Source organism: Octopus sinensis, linkage group LG13 (assembly GCF_006345805.1).
Source record: "Octopus sinensis linkage group LG13, ASM634580v1, whole genome shotgun sequence".
Taxonomy (NCBI): Eukaryota; Metazoa; Mollusca; class Cephalopoda; order Octopoda; family Octopodidae; genus Octopus; species Octopus sinensis.
In genome coordinates this window covers 21,414,205-21,436,966 of record NC_043009.1, presented here as the reverse complement: position 1 = coordinate 21,436,966, position 22,762 = coordinate 21,414,205, and the positions used below count along the sequence as shown (strand labels likewise).

Here is a 22,762-nt window from a genome sequence, read left to right as displayed (position 1 = left end):
CGTTCTCTGCTATTCAATACATGTCAAGTGTTTCCAAAATCCACAAATGTGGCAACATGTCGTAAACATTTTTGAAGTTTATCCAGGTCATACATCAGTTTTTTTGGTACAGTTATTATTATTATTATCATTGAGTGAGAGAGCAGTTCATGCCATCAAAGTGACACTGGGGTAAAATATACGAAGCCCAATATACCCATCATGACTACCCGTCTGATAAAGGTACACCAGGCACATGCATCACAACCATATGTGCGCGACATGGTGATCTCATATCAAGATAAACAGCACATGACCTTGCAGGTGGGGCCCAGTTAGAATTTTCTTCATTTTGAGTAGCCCATCCTGCTCAAACGGTCCCTGAATAAGGGTTGTTTAAGGATGTTGAAAGAACCACCCATGTTTCCAGAGGTGAACTATTCAAACCCCAAAGAATCCCTCTCAACACATGGCCCTGATGCTCCCCCACTACTTCTGCTCGTGATCAGAGATGCACATATCGTCAGCCACTAAGGGATATGCTCAACTGGTTAAGGTCAAACAACTGACAAGCAAATCTGTGGTATTGAGCAGAATATTTGCTGTAGCCCATCTTTTATACCAAGACAAAACAATGTACATGATAACACTTCCAATCAGTTAAGATCAGAAGCCATGAGAGCCACTGCCTGGTACTGCATCAGGGCATTGGTACTGCATCAGGGCATTAAGGTACTGCATCAGGGCATTGGTACTGCATCAGGGCATTGGTACTGCATCAGGGCATTGGTACTGCATTATTATTATTATTATTATTATTATTAATATCATCATCATTATTATTAATACCATATTAATACACATGTACATTTTAATCAGCATATTTATTGTATAAAAATGAAGCAATGAGGAGGGAGGCTGGCTGAAATACATGTGGTCTTAGCTGGCAAGATGTTGATGGGAAAGAAGAACTGTAGAAACATTGACCAAGTCACATTTGAATAAAATAAGAACTTAACTGTTGATTCAACATAAATAAAAAATATATTTGACCTTCATATTTTCAGATACAAACAAAATGGTATTTCAAACTAGAAAAATTATGAAATTAAATAAATATCATAAAGAGATCCTTACTTACAGGACTTTTGTAAATTTGATCCAGCAAAATTTCTTTTTGTAACCTTATACATTTTTGGGAATTGACATCATTGACAAGCTTTAGAATCCTGGTGATGAAAGAATGAACAAATTATCATTATTATTATGACAATAAGTACCACCGCCACCACCACCTCTACAACTAGAAAAGTCCTTAAATTTCAGGGAAAGAAATATAAGTGTGAATGTCTAAATGTTTCTGCAAATTATAAAGAAATACAACATATGAAAAATCATGATGTATACCCTACAGAGGCCAATAAACTATATCAACAAAATGGTTAATTATAGAAAAACAGAAGAATAATAGGAAAATAATGACGGCTCATCATATTGCAGCTGGCCCTGAGGAAAATTCAAGTGACATGAAGTCATGCAGTTAGTAATTGCATCAGTTATGAATTGGTGAGTACAGATTTTTGATTTCAACTCAGCATTTTTGGAAGGTGATATCCTGAAGAGAGGGATTTTCTTTAAACTGCCCCTTCTAATGAATGTCCAAAATTACAGGTGTGGAAACTGAAGAGATACATCTATGATGTACCTTGATCATGGTAATAAAAGTCACTCCAATACTCAACAAATTGGGAGTAGTGAGTGTTTAAGACAATATTCTATTTCTGTAGCATGACGCTATTAGGAAATTTATGAGTGTTTTGGCAATGCCTGTAAAGAATTTTTGTACTGCATAGAAATAAATTGTTTGAAAATGATGTGATTACAATTGTGAAAAGATAATTTAAAGTCAAAATTCATGAGTGGAACATTCAATCATTTAAGCTGTAATGTAAATAATTCCAAGAGTAGAATAACTTTAGATCAAGACTTATACAATAGAAATAAGGAAAGGAAGGTCACTAAGGATAAAAGATTAGTTAAGAGAAATTGGAATTGAAAAGACTTGCAGGTCAGATGAAGTGATTATCTATGCAGACTTATCCCAATGACTAATTGGACATTAGTATAATGAGCAATTCTGGAAAACACCTCAAAGTAAAGATTCTGTTTGAAGCTAATAAAGCATTATCGAAGTTGAAATCTCAGAAAAGAAAAGGTTCTATTCCATTTCCAATGTTGGAAAAACCTTCAGATCTGAATAATGTCAGTTGTTCTGATACCACCTACAAGATGGATCTTCACAGGATGGTTTTGTTATATTTTTGGAGATATTATGATCAAGATGGCTCCAAAATGTTAATCATCCACAAGAACTGGATAATGTAACAAAGATTCCATTAGCTTCAGAGATTCTTGCACTTAGTAAAGTAACAGATACAGATGTTTTAGTGGCTGCTATAATACGGGAGATATTCCAACTGCCCTAATCGCCAGAAATGCTCTACAAAACTTTCAACTCATCAATTGTAGTAATTTTAAATTCACCTAAACTTTTAAATGATCATTGTCTTAGAGTTTATGAAGCAAGAGTAAAAAAAATAGCAATCAACAAAGAAGTTGAGATAGAATGGATCAAAAGTCATGAGGAGATTTCAGAGTGTCTAAAAATGGTAAGTGCTTCCTCTGAGATTTTGAGGGACATAGTAAACCATTGATTACTGTTTGTATTTACTCTTGAACAGTAGTTTTGTGAACTTTGGAGTTTTGGAAACTTTCAATTTGTTAGCATTACTATATTAACACCTTGTACATTTAACTGGAATCAGTGATTATAATTAAAAACCCAAGAAGAGAAGACTAGGAATGTTGATATTAGGTTGTCTTCTTTCTATATAAGCTGTTACCCTTGGCTTAAGCTGTCATTCATGGGCAGATAAGCAACAGTATTTTGTTTATGTAAAAAAACACTCATGTCAGTAGGGTATGGTTTAATGGAGAACAGACTACAGAGTGTAATTGAGTCAAAAGAACAAATAACATTGATGATGAACTACTATATAGTACATAATAGACTTGGCATCATAGGCCAGGACATCAGGTCATCAACATAGCAATATCAATGATTATAAGGTGGTACAAAATTGAGATGAAAAGCTAAAGAATTTCATCAATCAACCTAATGAATTGAAAACATATTGAATTGATCACTTACAGATGTGTCCAACATTCCATTTTTATTTAATACAAATGGACTGATATATAACTACTTGTGCAAAGACACAGACAGATTATCTATAAGGATAAATATAGGAATGGCATTCTTATACAGTTTTTGTTAACATTTAATACATTTATGCATGTATCTCAAAAAGTACCTACTTCATGTTTTGAAGAAAAAGAGATCTTGATGTATTTTTCAAACCATGAATAATAAAAATCAGTAAATGAAGTTCATAAACAGGAATAAGTTTGCCATACGAAAACATATAAACAATGATATTGCAGGCAAGGCTTTCCTTGAAGATGCCTCATGTTAGTCTCAGATCAGCTCTGACAAAGCAAACTTACAATCCTAAGCATTCCAGCCATGACCATTTTGCTAATTGTCTATCAGGGACTACATTACTGTTCTACTGTTTTTGATAGTAAGGTGTGATCTGAGGTACATTTAACTGCTATTTATAGCAAGTCAGGCAACTACATAGAGGCTCCTTCATTAGCTTGATTTTGCTTTTATTGTGAGATAGGCTGTTCAAATATAAACACGTGGTCTTTATTTTAAAGATAGCAGGGAAGTCGTTATGGAAAGGATTTCACTGCTATGTCAAGCATTGTATTGTTACGGAATCCCCCGTCGTCGCTCGCCCGAACGGCCCACCCAAGTTCCGCCACGGGACCCAAAGAGGCGGAGAGAGGAGATACAGATAGATACTGCCACAACCTCAGCAGCACAGAGATACAGAGGCACAACCTGAGATACAACCCAAAGAGAGGCAAGGCAACAGAGACACTGGCTTATATTCAAACAACAGTTTATATGACAATCAATTGCTACACATCAAATACATTTAAGGCAGACATTTAAAGGAAGACATGCACGTGACTACTCAATACATCATACAACAGATCAAAGCATAATACAACAGCAATTCAAGAGTACAGTTCAAAGTTCACGTCCGAAGACAACAGTTCTTTAAAGTCTCTTTCTAAACATCATAGATAAAGTCACATCAACAAGTCCTTTACTCAATTCTGAACATAAATACCACAACTCGATAATCGACATATCGACAAGTCCTTGACTGTTCTTTCCACTGTTCAATACATCGTGACACGTATCAATGCACAAACACATACCTCAATTCCTAATTGAATCGCCAGTGTCCCATTCCTCTCAATACTGCTAAATCCTCTGTACATATCCCTTCTGTGCCGCCAAGCCTTCTCGCATCCCAGCTTGCTCGCTAAGATTCCAACGCTTCTAAGATTCCATCTACTCGCTCTGACTTCCAGGATCCGACTGTCTTCTTCGAGGACCGGCCAGCGACTCCAAGATCCGTCTGTGTTCCTCGACGACCGCTCAACGACTGCCCTTCTTGACGACCAACTACCAACTGCCAGACCTCACTTCGTCTCTGTCCTTCTTCCACTCCCTCATCTCCCTCTGTCTATATCGCTCCTACCCTTTCTAACTGCTCTCTGATTCCTTACTCTATCTATATCGCCTCAATCCCTTAGCCTCTCTATCTGTCCCTTACTGCTTATCCTTTCTATTTGCCCTCTGCTCTTACTCTATCGCTATCGCCTGCCAGACTCTTAGCCTCTCCATCCGTCCCTTACTGCTTATACTCTATCTCTCTCATGACAGCTCTACCATACTCTCTGCCTGTCCTTCTCTCTTACTGTCAATACCCTCTCCATCTGCTCTTAGATTCCCTTAATCTGTCTTCCTCTTTCACATTCTCACTGACCCTTTTCTCAACCGCACAAGGTCACAGGTCCTTCCAAAACTCATCAGTCTCCCACTAGACAAAGGACCCGTCACATTTTTACCAGACATGCTGGAACCATAATTCCTAAGTGGGTCACCAGAAATGCACTTAGCCAACCGTAACAGTATGTATTGTTCTTATTAACCTGTTCAACTGAGGAAGTGTCAACTGTTTATTTGCGTGAACAATACTTGCGTTATGCAGAGAATAGTTGAAAATGATTAATAATTCTGTTGAGAGATTAAATATTTTATGTCTTTGAAGGGAAAGCCATGCCTTTGTGATACAGCTTTTACAATATGACAAAATATTAGTGGGAAGATTTGAATTTCAGTTCTTGTATTGGTCTTTAGTTTAGTAAGCAAATATGATAGCCATTGCATCAAATACTAAAATGATTAAAGAAAAAAAAGTTTAAGGAAATTGGTGATGGTTTATGATGACAAAAATTATGCAGTGAAATTTGTAAATTTGGATATGTTGGTATGCCATGGGGAAAAGGAGAATACTAAAATGATTACATGGTCAATAGGTCAAGAAACAAACTGACCTTATTGTTGAACCACCATAGAGAATTATTTTGTTGTGTACATCTGGATGAAAAACTGCAGTGTCATCTTCAATGCTTTTCTCATTACCAAGATCAAGAAGTCCACCTTGTATCTACAACAGACAAGTAAATTTATGTAAACAAAACCCATGGAGTGACTTATTCAGCTGAAGACAGAGCTATTTATTTCATCATTATCATCATCATCGTTTAACGTCCGTTTTCCGAGCAGGTTGGATGGTTTGACTGGGGACTGGTAAGCCAGTAGGCTGCACCAGGCTCCAATCTGATCTACAGCTGGATGCCCTCCCTAATGCCAACCGGGAGTGTAGTGGGTACCTTTTACGTGCCACTGGCATGGGGGCCAGTCAGGCAGCACTAGCATCAACCACGGCTGAATGGTGCTTTTTACATGCCACCGGCACAGGAGCCAGTCAGGCAGAACTGGTATCGACCATGCTTGAATGATGCTTTTTACATGTCACCAGCATGGGAGCCAGTCCGGTGGCATTAGCATTGACCACACTCGAATGGTGCTTTCTACATGCCAGTCAGATGATACTGGCATCAGCCATGATGATTTCACTTAACTCAACAGGTCTTCTCAAGCAAAGAATAATGCCTGATGAGTGAAGGGTACTCTCAAATGGACCGGTTATGTGACATTGGTTATACGATCTCACTTGGCTTCCCAGGTTTTCTCGAGCACAGCAAATCTCAAAAGGTATCAGTCACTTGTTATTGCCTTTCTGAGGCCCAACGTTTAAAGGTTGTGCTTCACCACCTCATCCCAGGTCTTCCTGGCTCTACCTCTTCCACAGATTCCCTCCACAGTTAGGGTGTGATACTTCTTCACACAGCTGTCCTCATCTATACATAACATAAGACCATACCAGTGCAGTCATCTCTCTTGCACAAGACATCTGATGCTTCTTATGTCCAACATTTCTCTCTGTTGTGTATGCACACTCACATTACACATCCAGTAGAGCATACTAGCTTCCTTTCTTTCAAGCCTACACATGTCCTCAACAGTCACAGCCCATGTTTCACTGCTGTGTAGCATGGCTGTTTACACACATTCATCATATAGTATACCTTTCACTCTGAGCGAGAGGCCCTTTGTTGCCAGCAGAGGTAGGAGCTCTCTGAACTTTGCCCAGGCAATTCTTATTCTAGCAGCTACACTCTCAGAGCATCCACCCCAGCCACTAACTTGGTCACCTAGGTAACAGAAGCTATCAACTACTTCTAGTTTTTTTCCCTGGCAGGTGATTGAAGCTGCTTTCTGCATATTTTCAGCGTATAATGTCCCTGTGCATCTGCCACACACAAAAACTATCTTCCCAGTTAACCTTCCTTTGATATTACTGCACCTCTTATGTGTTCATACGAGTGGTGTTCAATAAGTAATGCCTCTGATCCACTTGCAGTTGTTTGATCTAGCTGAAATTTTGCATGTGCAATTATATATATCTCTATAGATTAAGTGGCAAATTACAGCTCTGAACTAATTGTGGTTTCTGATTTATAGGTGTTTGAACTGAGTCAAGTGTGAAATGGAGCCTGTTGAGTGTCGAGCAGTGATCCAGTTTTTGTATTTGAAAGGTTGCACACCACGGGAGACTTTTGATGAAATGAAAGTAACTTATGGTGATGATGCCCCATCATATGACCTTGAAAAACGCTGGCATCGTGAATTCAAACATAGTTGGAACTCTGTGGAAACAGCTCCTAGATGTGGTCGCCCCCTTCTTCCATTGATGAGGCATCTGTCCGTCAAGTTGAGGCTGCCATTTTGGAAGATCGACGCATAACTATTCGCCAAATAGCCCATAAGGTCAAGATTAGTACCGGGTCTGTGGAAACTATCATTCATGACCATTTGCATATGCAAAAGGTGTTTGCCAGATGGATTCTCAGGTTGCTCACATCTTTCCAGAAGCAAGAACGCGTCAAGTGCTCGAGGATGAATTTGGAGATGTGCCAAGAAGATGAGTATAAATTTTTCAAAAGACTGATTACACAGAATGAGACTTGGGTCCATCACTATGATCCAGAGACCAAAGCCCAGTCAATGCAGTGGAAGCACCGTGACTCACCTCCTCCAAAGAAGGCAAGGGTGCAGCCATCCGCTGGCAAGGTCATGCTCACAGTCTTCTGGGACCAGGACGGAGTAGTGATGACAGATTTCCTGGCAAAGGGTACCACAATTACAGGAGCCTATTATGCTTCACTTTTGAGGAAATTAAGAGAAGCTATCAAAATCAAGAGGCGGGACAAGATCAGCAAAGGTATTCTCCTCCTGCAGATGGGAGAAATGCGTAACTCTGGGTGGTTCCTATGTAGAAAAAGACTAATAACTGTGCCAAGTTTCGTTGCTCTACTGCTATGGGAAGTGGGTCAGGGGCATTACTTATTGAACGCCCCTCGTAGCTTACACCAGGTACTTATGGAATTTCTACCTATGTCTTACCTACAGATTGAGCAGGGCCATCTACCTGAAGGGATTTGTGGTTTGTATGAGTCACAGTGAGCTACAAGTGATTAAGATGTAAACTGCTTATTATTCTGTGCCCCTAGAAGGAACACTTAACTTTCAAAGGAATACATATCATAAAGAGCAGCTCATTGCCATAAACACCATATATAAATTATGGCATATCGAGCTGAGTTCAAACCTTTATTTGCATCAAAAAGGCAAATCCCAACATTTAGTACACTCATACTGAGTCAGGAAGATATCTATTAATCACACAATGTATCTTAAAACATTGGAAAATATTAAACTCTGCAGCACCTCTGCAGTAAGTATCTTATACAATAGGATCAGGATGATCAAAATCTTGTGAGTTAAATTTGGTAGTCAGAAACTGTGTGAAAGCCTGGACAATTTGTTTCTGTTCTTGGGTGGTAGACTTAACTATCTGTGTCCACCACATGGACCCTGGATGCTTTTAGTGGAGTTCATTCTGTTGTAAGTATTCAAACAAAGACTGAGGATAATTTTTACCTTCCTCTCATCAGTCTTGAAGACCCTGAATAAGAGTTATGAGCACTAGACCTTTTCCTCCCAGATATGAAAAAAAACAAAAAGAAAAATAAACTTATCATCATCATCATCATTTAACATCTGTTGTCCATGCTGGCATGGCTTGGATGGTTTGACCAGGGCTGGCAAGCTGGGAGGCTGCACCAGACTCCACTCTGTTTTGGCATGGTTTTTATGGCTGGATGCCCTTCCCAACGCTAACCACTCCAAGAGTGTAATGGATGCTTTTACATGCCACCGGCACAAGTGCCATTTGCATGACACCAGTATCTTCCATGACAGTGGTTTTACTTGGCTTGATGGGTCTTCTTCTCAAGCACAACATAATACCAAATGGACTTGGTCATTTCCTCTGTGAGGCCCAATGCTTGAAACCTGACATAATGCTAAGTGATCTCAGTCCTTGCCTCTGTGAGGCCCAACACTCAAAAGATGCTTTTACATGCCACCGGCATGGGTGCCATTTGTGTGACACTGGTATCTGCCACAAATGTGATTTTACTTGGGTTGATGGGTCTTCTCAAGCACAATATAATGGCAAAGGTCTCAGTTACTGCTTCTGTGAGGCCCAACATTCAAAAGGAGTTCAACCATTTTGCCTCTGTGAGGCTCAACACTCGAAAGGTGCTTTTTATATGCTACCTGCATGGGTGCTGGTTATGTGACACCAGCATCAGCCACAGCTGCGGTTTTCACTTGGCTTGATGTGTCTTCTCAAGCACAACATATTGCCAAAGGTCTTGGTCACTAGCCATTGCCTCCATGAGGTCCATGGTTCAGAGATCATGCTTCACCACCTCATCCCATGTTTTCCTGGGTCTAGCTGGACGTTTCTAAGGGACAACCTGCTGAGAGCCACTGACCAGATCTGTGGCTGGTGCAAAGTCCCCTCTCGACCTAGAATAATGTGGTGGTTGAACAATATTGTAGACAGGGCTATTAGAGAAAAGAGACAGGCTTGGAAGGTCTGGAAAAATGGGGATAGCAGGGAATTGTATCAAACTGCCAAAAGAGAAGCTAGGAGACAGGTTTATTTAGCCAGAGGGGAAGCAGATAAGAAAAAATTTGCCAATGTTCTGCGCCGTGAGGACCAAAGACTGGAGGTGTTTCGCGTTGCAAGACAGTGTGTGAGAGAGAATCGTGATGTGGTAGGAGAGAAGTGTGTTCGCATGGAAGATGGTTCACTTGCGCTAAATGAGGATGCAAAGAGAGAGGTTTGGAGATGCCACTATGAAGGTTGCTGAATAAAGAAAATGAATGGGATAAAGAGAGTCTGCCGAATGTTGACCCAACAGAGGACCAGCTATCCGAGTTGATAGTTCCGTGGTAGCTAAGGCAATTAGAAGCATGAAGACAGGGAAAGCCCCAGGCCCATCAGGAATCACTGCAGAGATGCTCAAAATGTCTGGTAGTGTCGGCAATAGCCTAGTCACCCGTACAGTTAATCAGGTGATACACAAAGGAGTCATACCCAATGACTGGTGTAGCAGCATAATAGTCAACTGCTACAAAGGTAAAGGTGACGCCCTAGATACAAATAACTACAGAGGTATCAAGCTGTTGGATCAGGTGATGAAGGTTACGGAGAGGGTCATAGCCCAACTAATTAGAGAGAGAGTTAGTTTAGATGAGATGCAGTTTGGGTTTGTGCCAGGGAAAAGTACTACTGATGCTATATTCCTGGTAAGGCAGCTGCAGGAGAAATACCTAGCCAAAGATAAGCCCCTGTACCTGGCTTTTGTTGACATGGAGAAACCTTCGACAGGGTCCCCTGATCCCTTATCTGGTGGGCAATGAGGAAACTAGGGATAGATGAATGGTTAGTGAGAGCTGTGCGAGCCATGTATAGGGACGCTGCTAGTAGGGTGAGGGTTGGAAACGAGTACAGTGAAGAATTCTGGGTAGAGGTAGGGGTCCACCAAGGCTCAGTACTCAGCCACCTCCTATTTATCATAGTCCTCCAGGCAATAACGGAGGAATTCAAGACAGGATGCCCTTGGGAGCTCCTCTATGCTGATGACCTTGCTCTAATTGCTGAGTCGCTATCAGAACTGTGGAAACAAGGATTAGAATCGAAGGGCCTCAGAGTCAATCTAGCTAAAACCAAAGTCGTAATCAGTAGGAAGGTAGACAAATCACAAACGCCTTCAGGTAGATGGCCCTGCTCGATCTGTAGAAAAGGTGTAGGTAGAAACTCTATAAGATGCACCAAGTGCATGGACACATAAGAGGTGCAGCAATGTCAAAGGAAGGCTAACTAGGAAGATGGTTTTTGTATGTGGCAGATGCTCAGGAACAATAAACACTGAAAATGCTCTGAGACCAACTTCCGTCACTTTCCAGGGAGAAAAACTAGAAATAGTTGATAGTTTCCGTTACCTAGGTGACCAAGTCAGCAGCGGGGGTGGGTGTGCTGAAAGTGTAACTGCTAGAGTAAGAATAGCTTGGGCAAAGTTCAGAGAGCTCTTACCTCTGCTGGTGACAAAAGGCCTCTCGCACAGAGTGAAAGGCAGACTGTATGATGCGTGTGTACGAACAGCCATGCTACATGGCAGTGAAACATGGGCCGTGACTGCTGAGGATATGCGTAAGCTCGCAAGAAATGAAGCCAGTATGCTCCGATGGATGTGTAATGTCAGTACTCATACTGAGCAGAGTGTAAGTACCTTGAGAGAAAAGCTGGACCTAAGAAGCATCAGTTGTGGTGTGCAAGAGAGACGTTTGCGCTGGTATGGTCATGTGGTGAGAATGGATGAAGATAGTTGTGTGAAAAAGTGCCACACCCTAGCGGTTGAGGGAACCTGTGGAAGAGGCAGACCCAGGAAAACCTGGGACGAGGTGGTGAAGCACGACCTTCGAACTTTAGGTCTCACTGAGGAAATGACTAGCGACCGAGTCCTCTGGAAGTGTGCTGTGCACGAGAAGACCCGGCAGGACAAGTGAGTCCATAACCCGTGGCCTTCTACACGGGATGGAGCCAGCCTACGTATGCATACCTTCCCTTCTTGGGACACAAAACTCTACTTGTGAAGACCTGTTGAGGCAAGTGAGGATCAGAATTGAAATCGATCAATGGAAATTGCAGATGTGTTACCAGTGCCGGTGGCATGTCGAAACTCTACTTGTGAAGACCCGTTGAGGCAAGTGAGGATCAGAATCGAAATCGATCAATGGAAATTGCAGATGTGTTACTAGTGCCGGTGGCATGTAAGAGAACCTTCCGTTTTGTGACCGTTGCCAGCACCGCCCCGTTTTGTGTCCATTGCCAGCCTCGCCTGGCCCTCGTGCCGGTGGCACATAAAAAGCACCATCCGTTCGTGGCCGTTTGCCAGCTCTGTCTGGCACCTGTGCGGGTGGCACGTAAAAAGCACCCACTACACTCTCGGAGTGGTTGGTGTAAGGAAGGGCATCCAGCCGTAGAAACACTGCCAGATTTGACTGGGCCTGATGAAGCCTTCTGGCTTCACAGACCCCAGTAGAACCGTCCAACCCATGCTAGCATGGAAAACGGACGCTAAACGATGATGATGATGATGACTTCTACCACAAGTTGGGATCGGCACTTTTTTACATAGCTCTCCTCGTCCATACGCATCACATGACCATACCAGTGCATTCGTCTCTTTTGCACACCACATCTGATGCCTCTTATGCCCAACTTTTCTCTCAAGATGCTTACACTCTGTAAAAATTGGACACTGACATTGCACATCCAGCGAAGCATACTGGCTTCATTTCTTTCAACACTATGCATGTCCTTGGCTGTCAAAGCTCATGTTTCACTTCCATATAGCATAGCTGTTTGCACACAGACATCATACAATCTTTCACTCTAAGAGAGAGGCCCTTTGTTGCCAGCATTACTAACTTGATCTCCTAAGTAACAGAAGCTATCTGCTACCTCTAGCTTACCCCCCAAAGCAAGTGGTGAAGTCTATTTTCTGTACATTTTTCGTCTTTATTGTACTTGTGCATCTATCACACAAAAAATCTATGTTCCCTGTTAACTTTCCTCTGATATTGCTGCACATTTTATGTGTCTAAAGTTTACACCGTGTGCATCTTACTTCCTATATACCTTAGATCCAGCTGGGCCATCTACCTGAAGGGATTTGTGATTTGTCTGCCTTCCTACTTACTAAGACTTTGGTTTTTGCTAGGTTAACTCTAAGGCACCTCAATTCTATACCTTGCTTCCATACCTTGAACTTTTCTAGTTCTGGTAGTGATTCAGCTATAAGAACAAAGTCATCAGCATTGAGGAGCAACTAGGGGCAGCCTGTCTTAAATTCCTCTGATATTGCCTGGAGGACTATGATGAACAAGAGAGGGCTGAGCACTGATCCTTGATGAACCCCTACTTATTCCCTGAATTCTTCACTGTACTCGTTGCTTATCCTCACCTTACTGGTAGTGTTTCTGTATATGGCTTGTACAGTGCCTACCAGCCACTTGTCTATCTCTAGTTTCTGCATTGACCACCAGGTAGGGGATCAGGGGATCCTGTCAAAAGCTTTTTCCAAGTCAACAAAAGCTAAGGACAGAGGTTTATTTCTGGCTATGTATTCCTCTTGCAGCTACCTTACCAGAAATATAGCATCAGTGGTGCTTCTCCCTGGCACAAAACCAAACTGCATCTATCTAGACTAATTCTCCCACTAATCATTTGGGCTATGACTTTCTCCATAACTTTCATCACCTGATCCAACAATTTGATACCTCTGTAATTATTTTTATCCAAGGCCTCACCTTTACCTTTGTAGCAGGTGACTATGGTGCTGCTATGATAACTTGCTGCGGTCAAATATGAACATAAAAATCTGTGATCAGATGATTTTGTAGAAAATAGGTTCAATCAACAGTTTCCCCACATACCCCAACCATTCCTCCACCTAAGTGACATTATCAAGTAAATTTCAAAAAACCAACCAACCAATCAATCATCATCATCATTATCATCGTTTAGCGTCTGCTTTCCATGCTGGCATGGGTTGGACAATCAATTAATCAATTTTATAACAATGAATGAGGTCTAAATGTTTTGCTAAACAGACATTCTTTTGCTTACCATATGAAATTCTAACCCATTTCCATTTGTTTCAGTGAATTTTGGCACAGATGGAAGTAATCTTACATGCATATCTAAATATATTGTCGTGTTTTGTACTTCACTGGTGGAAGTTCTGCTCTTGCACTACCTGACTATTTGAATGCTTCATTTTATACTGAAATGTACACAAAAATGAGTAATAGCAATTCTTTGCTACTCACCAAGTTGTTATCAACTAAAGACTTCACATAGAATACCCCTCGATGTTCAGATGCCAACAGCATATGAAATGGAAAGCCACCAAACTGAATATCATGATCAACTGATTTCACCCTTAGCATTAATGGAGGCTGAGCTGCAAAAAACAAAAAAAAATGCTAACATACTATATTATACTCACTTCCAAACTTTACATTCATACTAACAGAAGATGACATGACAGTAATTAATGGTGTATAGTAGTAGACCGATGGCAAGACAGTAATGCAAACAGACAGTAAAACAGTAAAAGGTAGCATGGAGTGTAAGAGATATGAGAGTAACAAGCAGATGGTTTGAAACAATAATAGATATATTATGGTGTAGTTCAAAGAAAATTGAAGAGGATAATAAACAGGAGAAGCTCTTTTACCTTTAATCTTGATATTAAAAGGAAGACCATGTGGATAGAGCCCTACAACGTGTCCTGTGACAGGATCTGGCTCACACAACTGGGCTTCATACAAGACATACTGCAAATAGAAAAGCAACCATTTCTTAACTATCAGATTTTAAAGATCAGATTTACTGAGGATAATAAACAAGTTGTGACGTGATACTCAATGAAAATGAATTAACTTTCAAGATCTATTACGTATTTACGACCAACCATGATTTTTTCACCTACAACTGCAACAATGAACCAATAATGGAGCCTTTATGAGGATCTGTTAAAAATAGCAACTTAATCTCCTGTGAATCACACTCTAGTCTCATGGGAAACAAAAGGACAGAATGGATAATGTAGTCCTATATACCCCCCAAAAAGGGAAGGTAGCCATGTCTGGAATTCCTTTGATCATAGGTCTTCAATCAGAGTTGCCTTGGAGCTAAACAACAACTATGAATTTACAGCTGTATGATAAAACCTACAATTAGAAAAACTATGAACCAATTTAGAAAACCATTTCTAGCGACCTCTATGTAGCCACTAGAGAAGAGCAGTGAAGTTTCACTCAAATCAAACCCTTACTCTTTAAAAAATATTGAAAACATTGAATAATGCAGTCCTATATGAATAAAATATGAAATGGTCATTACTCAAATGCCTTTGACCCTTGATTTACACACTCATTTCTGATAGAGGTCTAAATAACATCACAACTATAATTTATAGTTGTAATAACTACAACAATTACAAGTTCACTTTCCATTGCATTAGGGTTCAAACCCACTGCATGGCATATTAGGCAAGTGCTCCTTGCCAGAACTTTTGGTTAGCCAGTACTCTGTGATTGGAAGTAAATAGAAACTGTGTGGAAGCCTCTGGGTGTGTGTGTGTGTGCGCATGTGTGTGAGCATGCATGCAAGTGTGCACATGTGTATCTTTTTGGTAATGTAGAAAACTGTAAACATTGTAAGAAAGCCAATAAACTAGTGCTTTCAAGCAAATATCACAACGTCCATTGTCCAAAAGCACAAGTTTATTGATTTTCAACATTGTTTACAACTTTCTATATCACCATAAGATATATATGTGTGTGTGTGTGTGTGTGTGTGTGTGTGTGTGTAATACACCTACAACTTAGTTCATCACGATTTCTGTGTCAACTATATTCCATTCACAAAGTATTGGTTAGCCAAAAGTTATGGGAAAAAGCATCAGCCTAATATGCCATGCAATGCAATAAAGCACCTTAACAATGCAGTCATGAAATGAACTTAGTTATTATAGTACAGTTCATCAGTATCATCATCATCATCATCATCATCATCATCATTTAACATCCGCTTTTCATGCTGGCATGGATTGGACCACAGTTGTAAATTATAATTGTTTGTCAGCAATGAGTGTGCAGACTCATGATCAAAGACATTTGACTCATGAGCTTCCCTTCCTTTATTCAGTATGTCTAAAACTGCATAATTTTGCTGTCAGAAAAGCAGCAAACCAGTGATTGGCTTATCATTGAAAGCCTGTAACCATTGAGGCTATTGTTCAATTGCACTAAATTTCACTGATGTAACATTTCCTGTTATATAAAGAAAGGTACATAGACTAATATAATCCTAGAAATAAAAAAAATGGATGGTCTTGGCTGGACTCCCTTTGATCATAGGTCTGCTGGATGAGAACTGACTTGGAGCTAAACAACAATAGCAGCCATAAAGCTAAAGAGAGACCCCTTATGTGGTTATCTGACCAACAAGAAATAGCAAACAAAGCTTACTCAAATCATACTTTGCTATCTTTATGATGGCAAATGCACTTTTCATAATGAAGTCCTCCTTACAATATGTCTGAATAAAATATAGCTGCTAAGTAGTCACTCAATTTACTAACTATATCTCCCTCAAATCAATCTCTATCACATAACAAAAGTACACACTGAATAATATTGCCCTAAGTACACTGTATCTGCATAAAAGCCAGATGGTCACAGCTGGGGTAACTTCAATTACAGAGTTACCCCAGCTGTAAATGAAGGCTGACCTACAGTGAAACAACAATACTCATACACTATAAACAACAACTTGAATAGGGTCATCCCATAAATAATGTGGTTTTTCCATTTGCATGAACGAAATGTTGGAAGGGGACAGGATAAACTACCTGCATCAACTTGCTATAAGAACAGGTAGTAATTTTACCATGTCCTTATTCTTAGTGCAAGTTTTGAAGAGTGCAGTTCGATTTTAACAATTATTTCTGAAAGCTATAATGGAAGTGACAAAAGAGTATATTTGGCATATTTTGCTTTATGAGTTCAACAAAAGCAACAAAGCAATGGAAAGTGAGAGAAATATTAATGCAGTATATGAGGATTGGACAATAAGCGTAAGCTAGTATCAACGGTGTTTCTAGAAATTCTGAGCCAGAAACTACAGCCTAGAAAATGAGCCTCGTCCTGGAAGATCTGTAGAGCTCGACGAGAATGTCCTGCAAACCCTGGTGGAACAAAATCCTATTGTACCTGTTGAGAAACTCTCAGAGAAGCTTGGATTTGGTTATTCAACCATTCAATGACACCTGCACTAGAAGAAAAATGACCTTCTTAGGTTTCAAGTTGAAAGGTGTTCTTCCATCATGATAATACTTGGCTACATACAGTGAGGATGACATTCCAAAGACTGGAGCAGTTTGAATGGTAAATGATGCCCCATCCATCACATTCGCCAGACATTGCCCCATCTGATTATCATTAATTTTGCAATCTTCAAAATCAATGTCAGCAAAATACAAGAGGAGTATTTTTTATCACGGACAAGCGGATTTTGGAAGTGGGGCCTTGCAAGTCTACCAGATAGTTGTAAGAGCATAGTAGAAAATGAAGGAGAGTATATTTTAGATTAAAAAAGAAATTTACCTTAATTTTGAAAAATAAAAGAAGTATTTAAAAAACCACATTATTCATGGGATGACCCAATACAATCAAATATGTGCTTTTCTTATGAGACAGAACAGAGTGATCTGACAGAGATTCAGCTACCACTTCCACTAGGTCAAATAGCTACAGATTGGCTCTCATATTGGTTTGTGTTCATGCTGAAGGTGATACTATTGTTATTTACTCCCAAGTTAGTCTTGATCCAACAGCCCTATTTTCTAAGATATTCCATCCTGACCAACCTGTTTAATTCACTTGATCAACTAAATTTATTCATTTTATCTACTAAAAAATGTATTTAAAAATTACATGTACAGAACCAACCATAGTTTATATATTTTGTCATTCCAGTATAACCTTAAATGTATAATGGCTATAAAGTTGAATTGTTGGACAATTACTGTCATAATCATTTTCTTCCCACTCTGTGGCCTCCGTTCCTTGAAAATGGTTGGTCTTGTGCTCCTTGACCAAGACACATTCATTTTGGCTCACTTTTCTCCTCTCACCACTCGTACTGTACCTACCCACACCCTTCTGTCCAGACTTAGTACTAACCACCTTTGGAGCTTAATTCCCTATCTTCCCATTTTTTTTCTGCAGTTACTGACTTACTGTTTTCAAGATGAACATAAATTATGTCAAACTCACCAGTCTCAGAGAGTTTATGAAAGCCATGGGTACAGCTGCTTCCTTTAATATCAACATCCTTCAAAAGGCTCATCAAACCAAATTCTTCCTTTTTTTATACAATTGCAATGTAGAAGTGTATTGTTTAAGTGCATAATTTATTGGATAACATTTGGGTGTATCAAAAGTTAAAATTTTCAATAGGTGCTTCATTTAGTTTATAGACTAAACACTATATTCTACATTACCCGAGTTCGGTAGAAATAAAATACCACAACACACATGAATGTTAACTGCAACAAACACTGGTGTTCTATCAAGGAAATGGTCTGCCTCTCATCTCTCTCCTTTGTGGATGTAAGCATGGTTATCTGGTTAAGAAGTTCACTTCACAAACATGAAATCCTGGTTTGAATCTGTGTGACAAAGATCCAAGCCCTGGTTAGATAGACATATTTGAAGAAATCCAGTATATGGATTGGACCTGTAATTTATAGGTCCAGCCTTGTCATATATCAAACTGATTTGGCCTAAGAATTACATTAAGTGTACATCTGTTTCTGGAATATTCGGTTACATGTTAATTAAGTCAGATGTTTAGTTGATCAACCAACTGTATGATCATGATGGAAGCCAACAGAATGTCCATCATCTGCATAATGCCATAAAACAAGAGGTAAGAAATAGCAGCCACTAGCACTATGACCCGGTATTGCTGGGTCGCATTAAAAATTTCTCACTAAATCAAGAACTAAGTTTCTTATCACATTTCAGCCCGGGCCAGTTTTGTTGTTTATGAGCTAGTTTCAATAAAAATTATGTTCGCCTTTCCACCACATATGTTTTTTAATGCATTTGACTGAGCCTCTGCAGATTCTGAGCCCACCCAGAGATGCAGCTGCACTGGGTAATAAATCATCACAAATTTAGTGGCTTTGTTGAAGATGAAGGGGGAGCATGTCAGAAAATCAATAAAGACCACCATGAAAACAAACCTTCACCAACAAAATGAAATGAATAATCAGGGCTGACAAAGTTTTCAAATTTCCTAGCGAGCAGAAAAATGTGACTGGAAATTAATTAGCATCTCAATTTTCACTCATATCTTAAAACATAAAAGCATGAAGTTTTGCTTAAGAAAATCTTTGTATCTTAGGTCATTCGTACCTCAAGTTAGGGCTAAAAGGAAAGGTTGCAGTCAATTTAAATGCGGAAACCCACAAGGAATAGTTTTATTGAGTTTCCACTGATTGATTGGCAATTTTGGTAAACTCAAATCAAATTAAGATTTCTTGCACCAAAAGATAACCCTATGTAGGTAGCAAAGGATTCGATCTTAGGCTGTATGCAAACAAATAAACGTTTTTTATGAAAATCCCTTGTGGGGGTGGGGTCAACTTACTCATTTTTCATTTTTAATCCTACTTGAATAAAACATCCTGGGCTCTCGCTGGATAACTTAAATCAGCTGAAAGCATAAAAGTAAAGCCCTTCCTAAATAGATTCATTGAATAGGCTCCATCTCTTTTATTGCATACTTAAAGAATGATAGCATATTTGGTCTTTCATGAAAATCCCGCTCTCTTGTCATTCACTTGGTCTAATTCATTAATTATTCCCTGCATTTCTCAAATCAAAAAAGCGTGCGTGTTTGAAAGCCAAAATACATGATAATGCATCTTCACAAAACACAAAAATGTGCTGAGTCATACAGACTGTCTACAAATACGCACACACATTCAATTGTCAAGGGTAAAATCATCTCCGTCCAGTCAAAAAACAGCTGGCAGTTTATTAGCGTATCTAGCTGTATGCATGCACCGTGTACAAATTTCTATGTTTTAGCGATTTTGAATGGACATGCCCATAACTTATGGGCATAAGGGGTCGGTTTATAGATTTTTTTAATGGCTTTCTGGGGTGACTGGGAAAATGAAAAGATCTTCACGACCACCCTCAGACAGTTTTGAAAGCCCATAGAAAATGCGAGCCTTTTATGTGAAAAACTGTGGATTTGTATAAAGGACACACAGATACACAGACATTTTGCTGTTTATAGATATAGAAATTAATATCTAAAGGTATCTTGTTGCAGTCAACTAACCATCTAGAAGTAGCAACCAAATCTCCCTAGTAATACACTCTCATTTCATAAAAGAAAGGACATATTAGATAATGTGGTTCTAGATATAGAGGACTGAAGGGTCACAGCAAGGGCACTTTTGATTATAGGTCTGTATAAGCCAAGGCTAAACAATATCACTATCACATCTTGGCTTAGGAAGTATTTATTCTACATAACATGTAGGCTAGCCCAAGACACCCTACACAACTCACCTTATTACCTTACCACTCTGCCCCTTCTCTTTCTTACTAAACCCTATCATTAATCCTTTCCTTTCCTTTTCTCTGTTCCCTGCCATACTCCCATCCCCAATACTGCATACTTTGTTACTCCACCATGTTGCACCTATAAATCTGTTCCTCTCTTTTAACTTTACCTTCCTTCATCGGCCCACCAAAATCATTGCACCTTCTATTCTATGTCCACTTTAAAGAATTGGTAAAGAACCAATAGTGAGCCTTACTCACTGATTACCTGATTATCTGAGTATGAAAATGATTAAAAAGGAATGGTATTTACAAAAATAGAGTAGAATGTGATTAAGGTAACAAAAATATAAAAATACAAACCATTCATGAAATGATGAATAAAGGAGCTTGTGTGTGTGTGTGTGCATGCGTGTATGTGTGTGCATACGTACATGCATATGTGGTTAAGAATTTCACTTCTTAACTACATGTACAGAATAATTTGAGTATGCTGATAATGAAATGAAACTACACCCTCATCTGTCTCACTCAGGTAATCAGTGAGTAAGGCTCACTATTGGTTCTTTACCAATTCTTTAAAGTGGATACAGGGTCAACTTTAAGCTTAGGCCTTACAGGTTGAAAGACATACTAGTGCTGGTCCTGCCTCCCCCCCCCAAAAAAAAAATCACCCAGTATACTCTGTAAAGTAGTTGACATTAGGAACGACATCCAGCTATAGAAACCATGCAAAAGTAGACATTGGAACATGATCCAGTCCTCCAACAAGTCAAATCATGTTGAAACATCAACTCATATCAGCTTAGAAGATGAATATTAAATGATGATGATGATGATGATAACATACAGCTGTAATATTGTATAATTAGGGTAATAGCAAATAAAAAATTTGATTACTACTGTCATGGTTGTGTAATTGGCAAGCTGAAAGGTATCCAGTTTAGGATTCAAAAGTACACATTTGGGAAAAACATCACTCTTTTGCAAATGAAGAAAAATTTGTTTTAAATCAACATATTAGATGACAGAGAAGTAGATCAGACAAAATATGTGGAAATTAAAAAAAGTTCCAATACTTACATGTTTTAAAATAAAATCCATGCTATACAATTCAACAAATCCACCCCGATAATTTATGATCAACAAATTATCTGTGACCAAACCATCCTCAAATTTAGGACCAAAAATCTGAGTATGAAAATGATTAAAAAGGAATGGTATTTACAAAAATAGAGTAGAATGTGATTAAGGTAACAAAAATATAAAAATACAAACCATTCATGGAATGATGGATAAAGGAGCTTTGTGTGTGTGTGTGTGCATGCGTGTATGTGTGTGCATGCGTACACGCATATGTGGTTAAGAATTTCACTTCTTAACTACATGTACAGAATAATTTGAGTATGCTGATAATGAAATGAAACTACACCCTCATCTGTCTCACTCAGGTAATCAGTGAGTAAGGCTCACTATTGGTTCTTTACCAATTCTACTCTCCACACTCTCTCCTAGCCCAGTTTTCTTTTGTGAGAGTCTGCCGAATGGTCCCAACATATGGACCAGCTATCCATTTTGACAGTACCTTGGTAGATAAAGCAATTAAGAGTAAGAATAGCCTGGGAAAAGTTCAGAAAGCTCCTACCTCTAGTGGTGACAAAGGGCCTCTCACTCAGAGTAAAAGGTAGACTGTATGACGCATGTGTATCAACAGCCATGCTACATGGCAGTGAAAAATGGGCTATGACTGCTGAGGACATGCGTAAGCTTGCAAGGAACGAAGCCAGTATGTTCCGCTGGATGTGTAATGTCAGTGTTCATACTCGACAGAGTGTAAGTGCCTTGAGAGAAAAGTTGGACCTAAGAAGCATCAGATGTGGTGTGCAAGAGAGACGACTGCGCTGGTATGGCCATGTGGTGAGAATGGATGCTGTGTGAAAAAGTGTCACACCCTAGCAGTTGAGGAAACCTGTGGAAGAGGTAGACCCAGGAAGACCTGGGATGAGGTGGTGAAGCACAACCTTCGAACATTAAGCCTCACCGAGGCAATGACTAGTAACCAAGACTTTTGAAATATGTTGTGCTTGAGAAGACCCGGCAAGCCAAGTGAAACCATAACCCATGGCCTATGCCAGTGGTGTAACCAGCCCACTTATGCGTACCTTTCCTTCATAGGAGTGGTTGGCGTTAGGAAGGGCATCCAGCTGTAGAAAATCTGCCAGATCAAGGTTGGAGCCTGGTGCAGCCATCTGGTTCACCAGTCCTCAGTCAAATCATCCAACCCATGCTAGCATGGAAAGCAGACGTTAAACGATGATGATGATGATGATGACTGTATTTTATATGAATCTATATGCTAGGCCACTGGTAGTAAAAATTTCTAAAATCTTTATTACCCTGACATAACACAACTCCTTAATTGTTAGAACTTATCATTTCATCGCCTTCGTACTTTCCCCCAACGTTCAACCTATATCCACAGAATACCCCTAAATTCTATGTAACTCTGCCCTCCTCCCATTGTTCTGTAGCCTTAGCTAGCGAATCCTATAAAGTGTGTCGTTAACCAGCTGGTGAAGATGTCCTCCAGTG

General features: G+C 39.6%; 1 protein-coding gene across 6 annotated transcripts in view; it reads right to left on the bottom strand.

The window, feature by feature from the left end:
- The window catches only part of LOC115218414 (DDB1- and CUL4-associated factor 17), a 107,688-nt gene that overhangs the window by 17,573 nt on the left and 67,353 nt on the right, over positions 1 to 22,762 (bottom strand). For 5 of the 6 annotated variants that reach the window (XM_029788210.2, XM_029788213.2, XM_029788211.2 and 2 more), the window contains 5 exons: positions 21,254 to 21,361; positions 14,254 to 14,353; positions 13,844 to 13,977; positions 5,521 to 5,633; positions 1,121 to 1,208 (listed from right to left, as the gene is read on the bottom strand). In XM_029788210.2, the coding sequence (XP_029644070.1) occupies positions 1,121 to 1,208; positions 5,521 to 5,633; positions 13,844 to 13,977; positions 14,254 to 14,353; positions 21,254 to 21,361 (543 nt within the window). The remainder of the gene's footprint in view (positions 1 to 1,120; positions 1,209 to 5,520; positions 5,634 to 13,843; positions 13,978 to 14,253; positions 14,354 to 21,253; positions 21,362 to 22,762) is intronic. The other variant, XM_036508207.1, reaches the window with a different exon arrangement.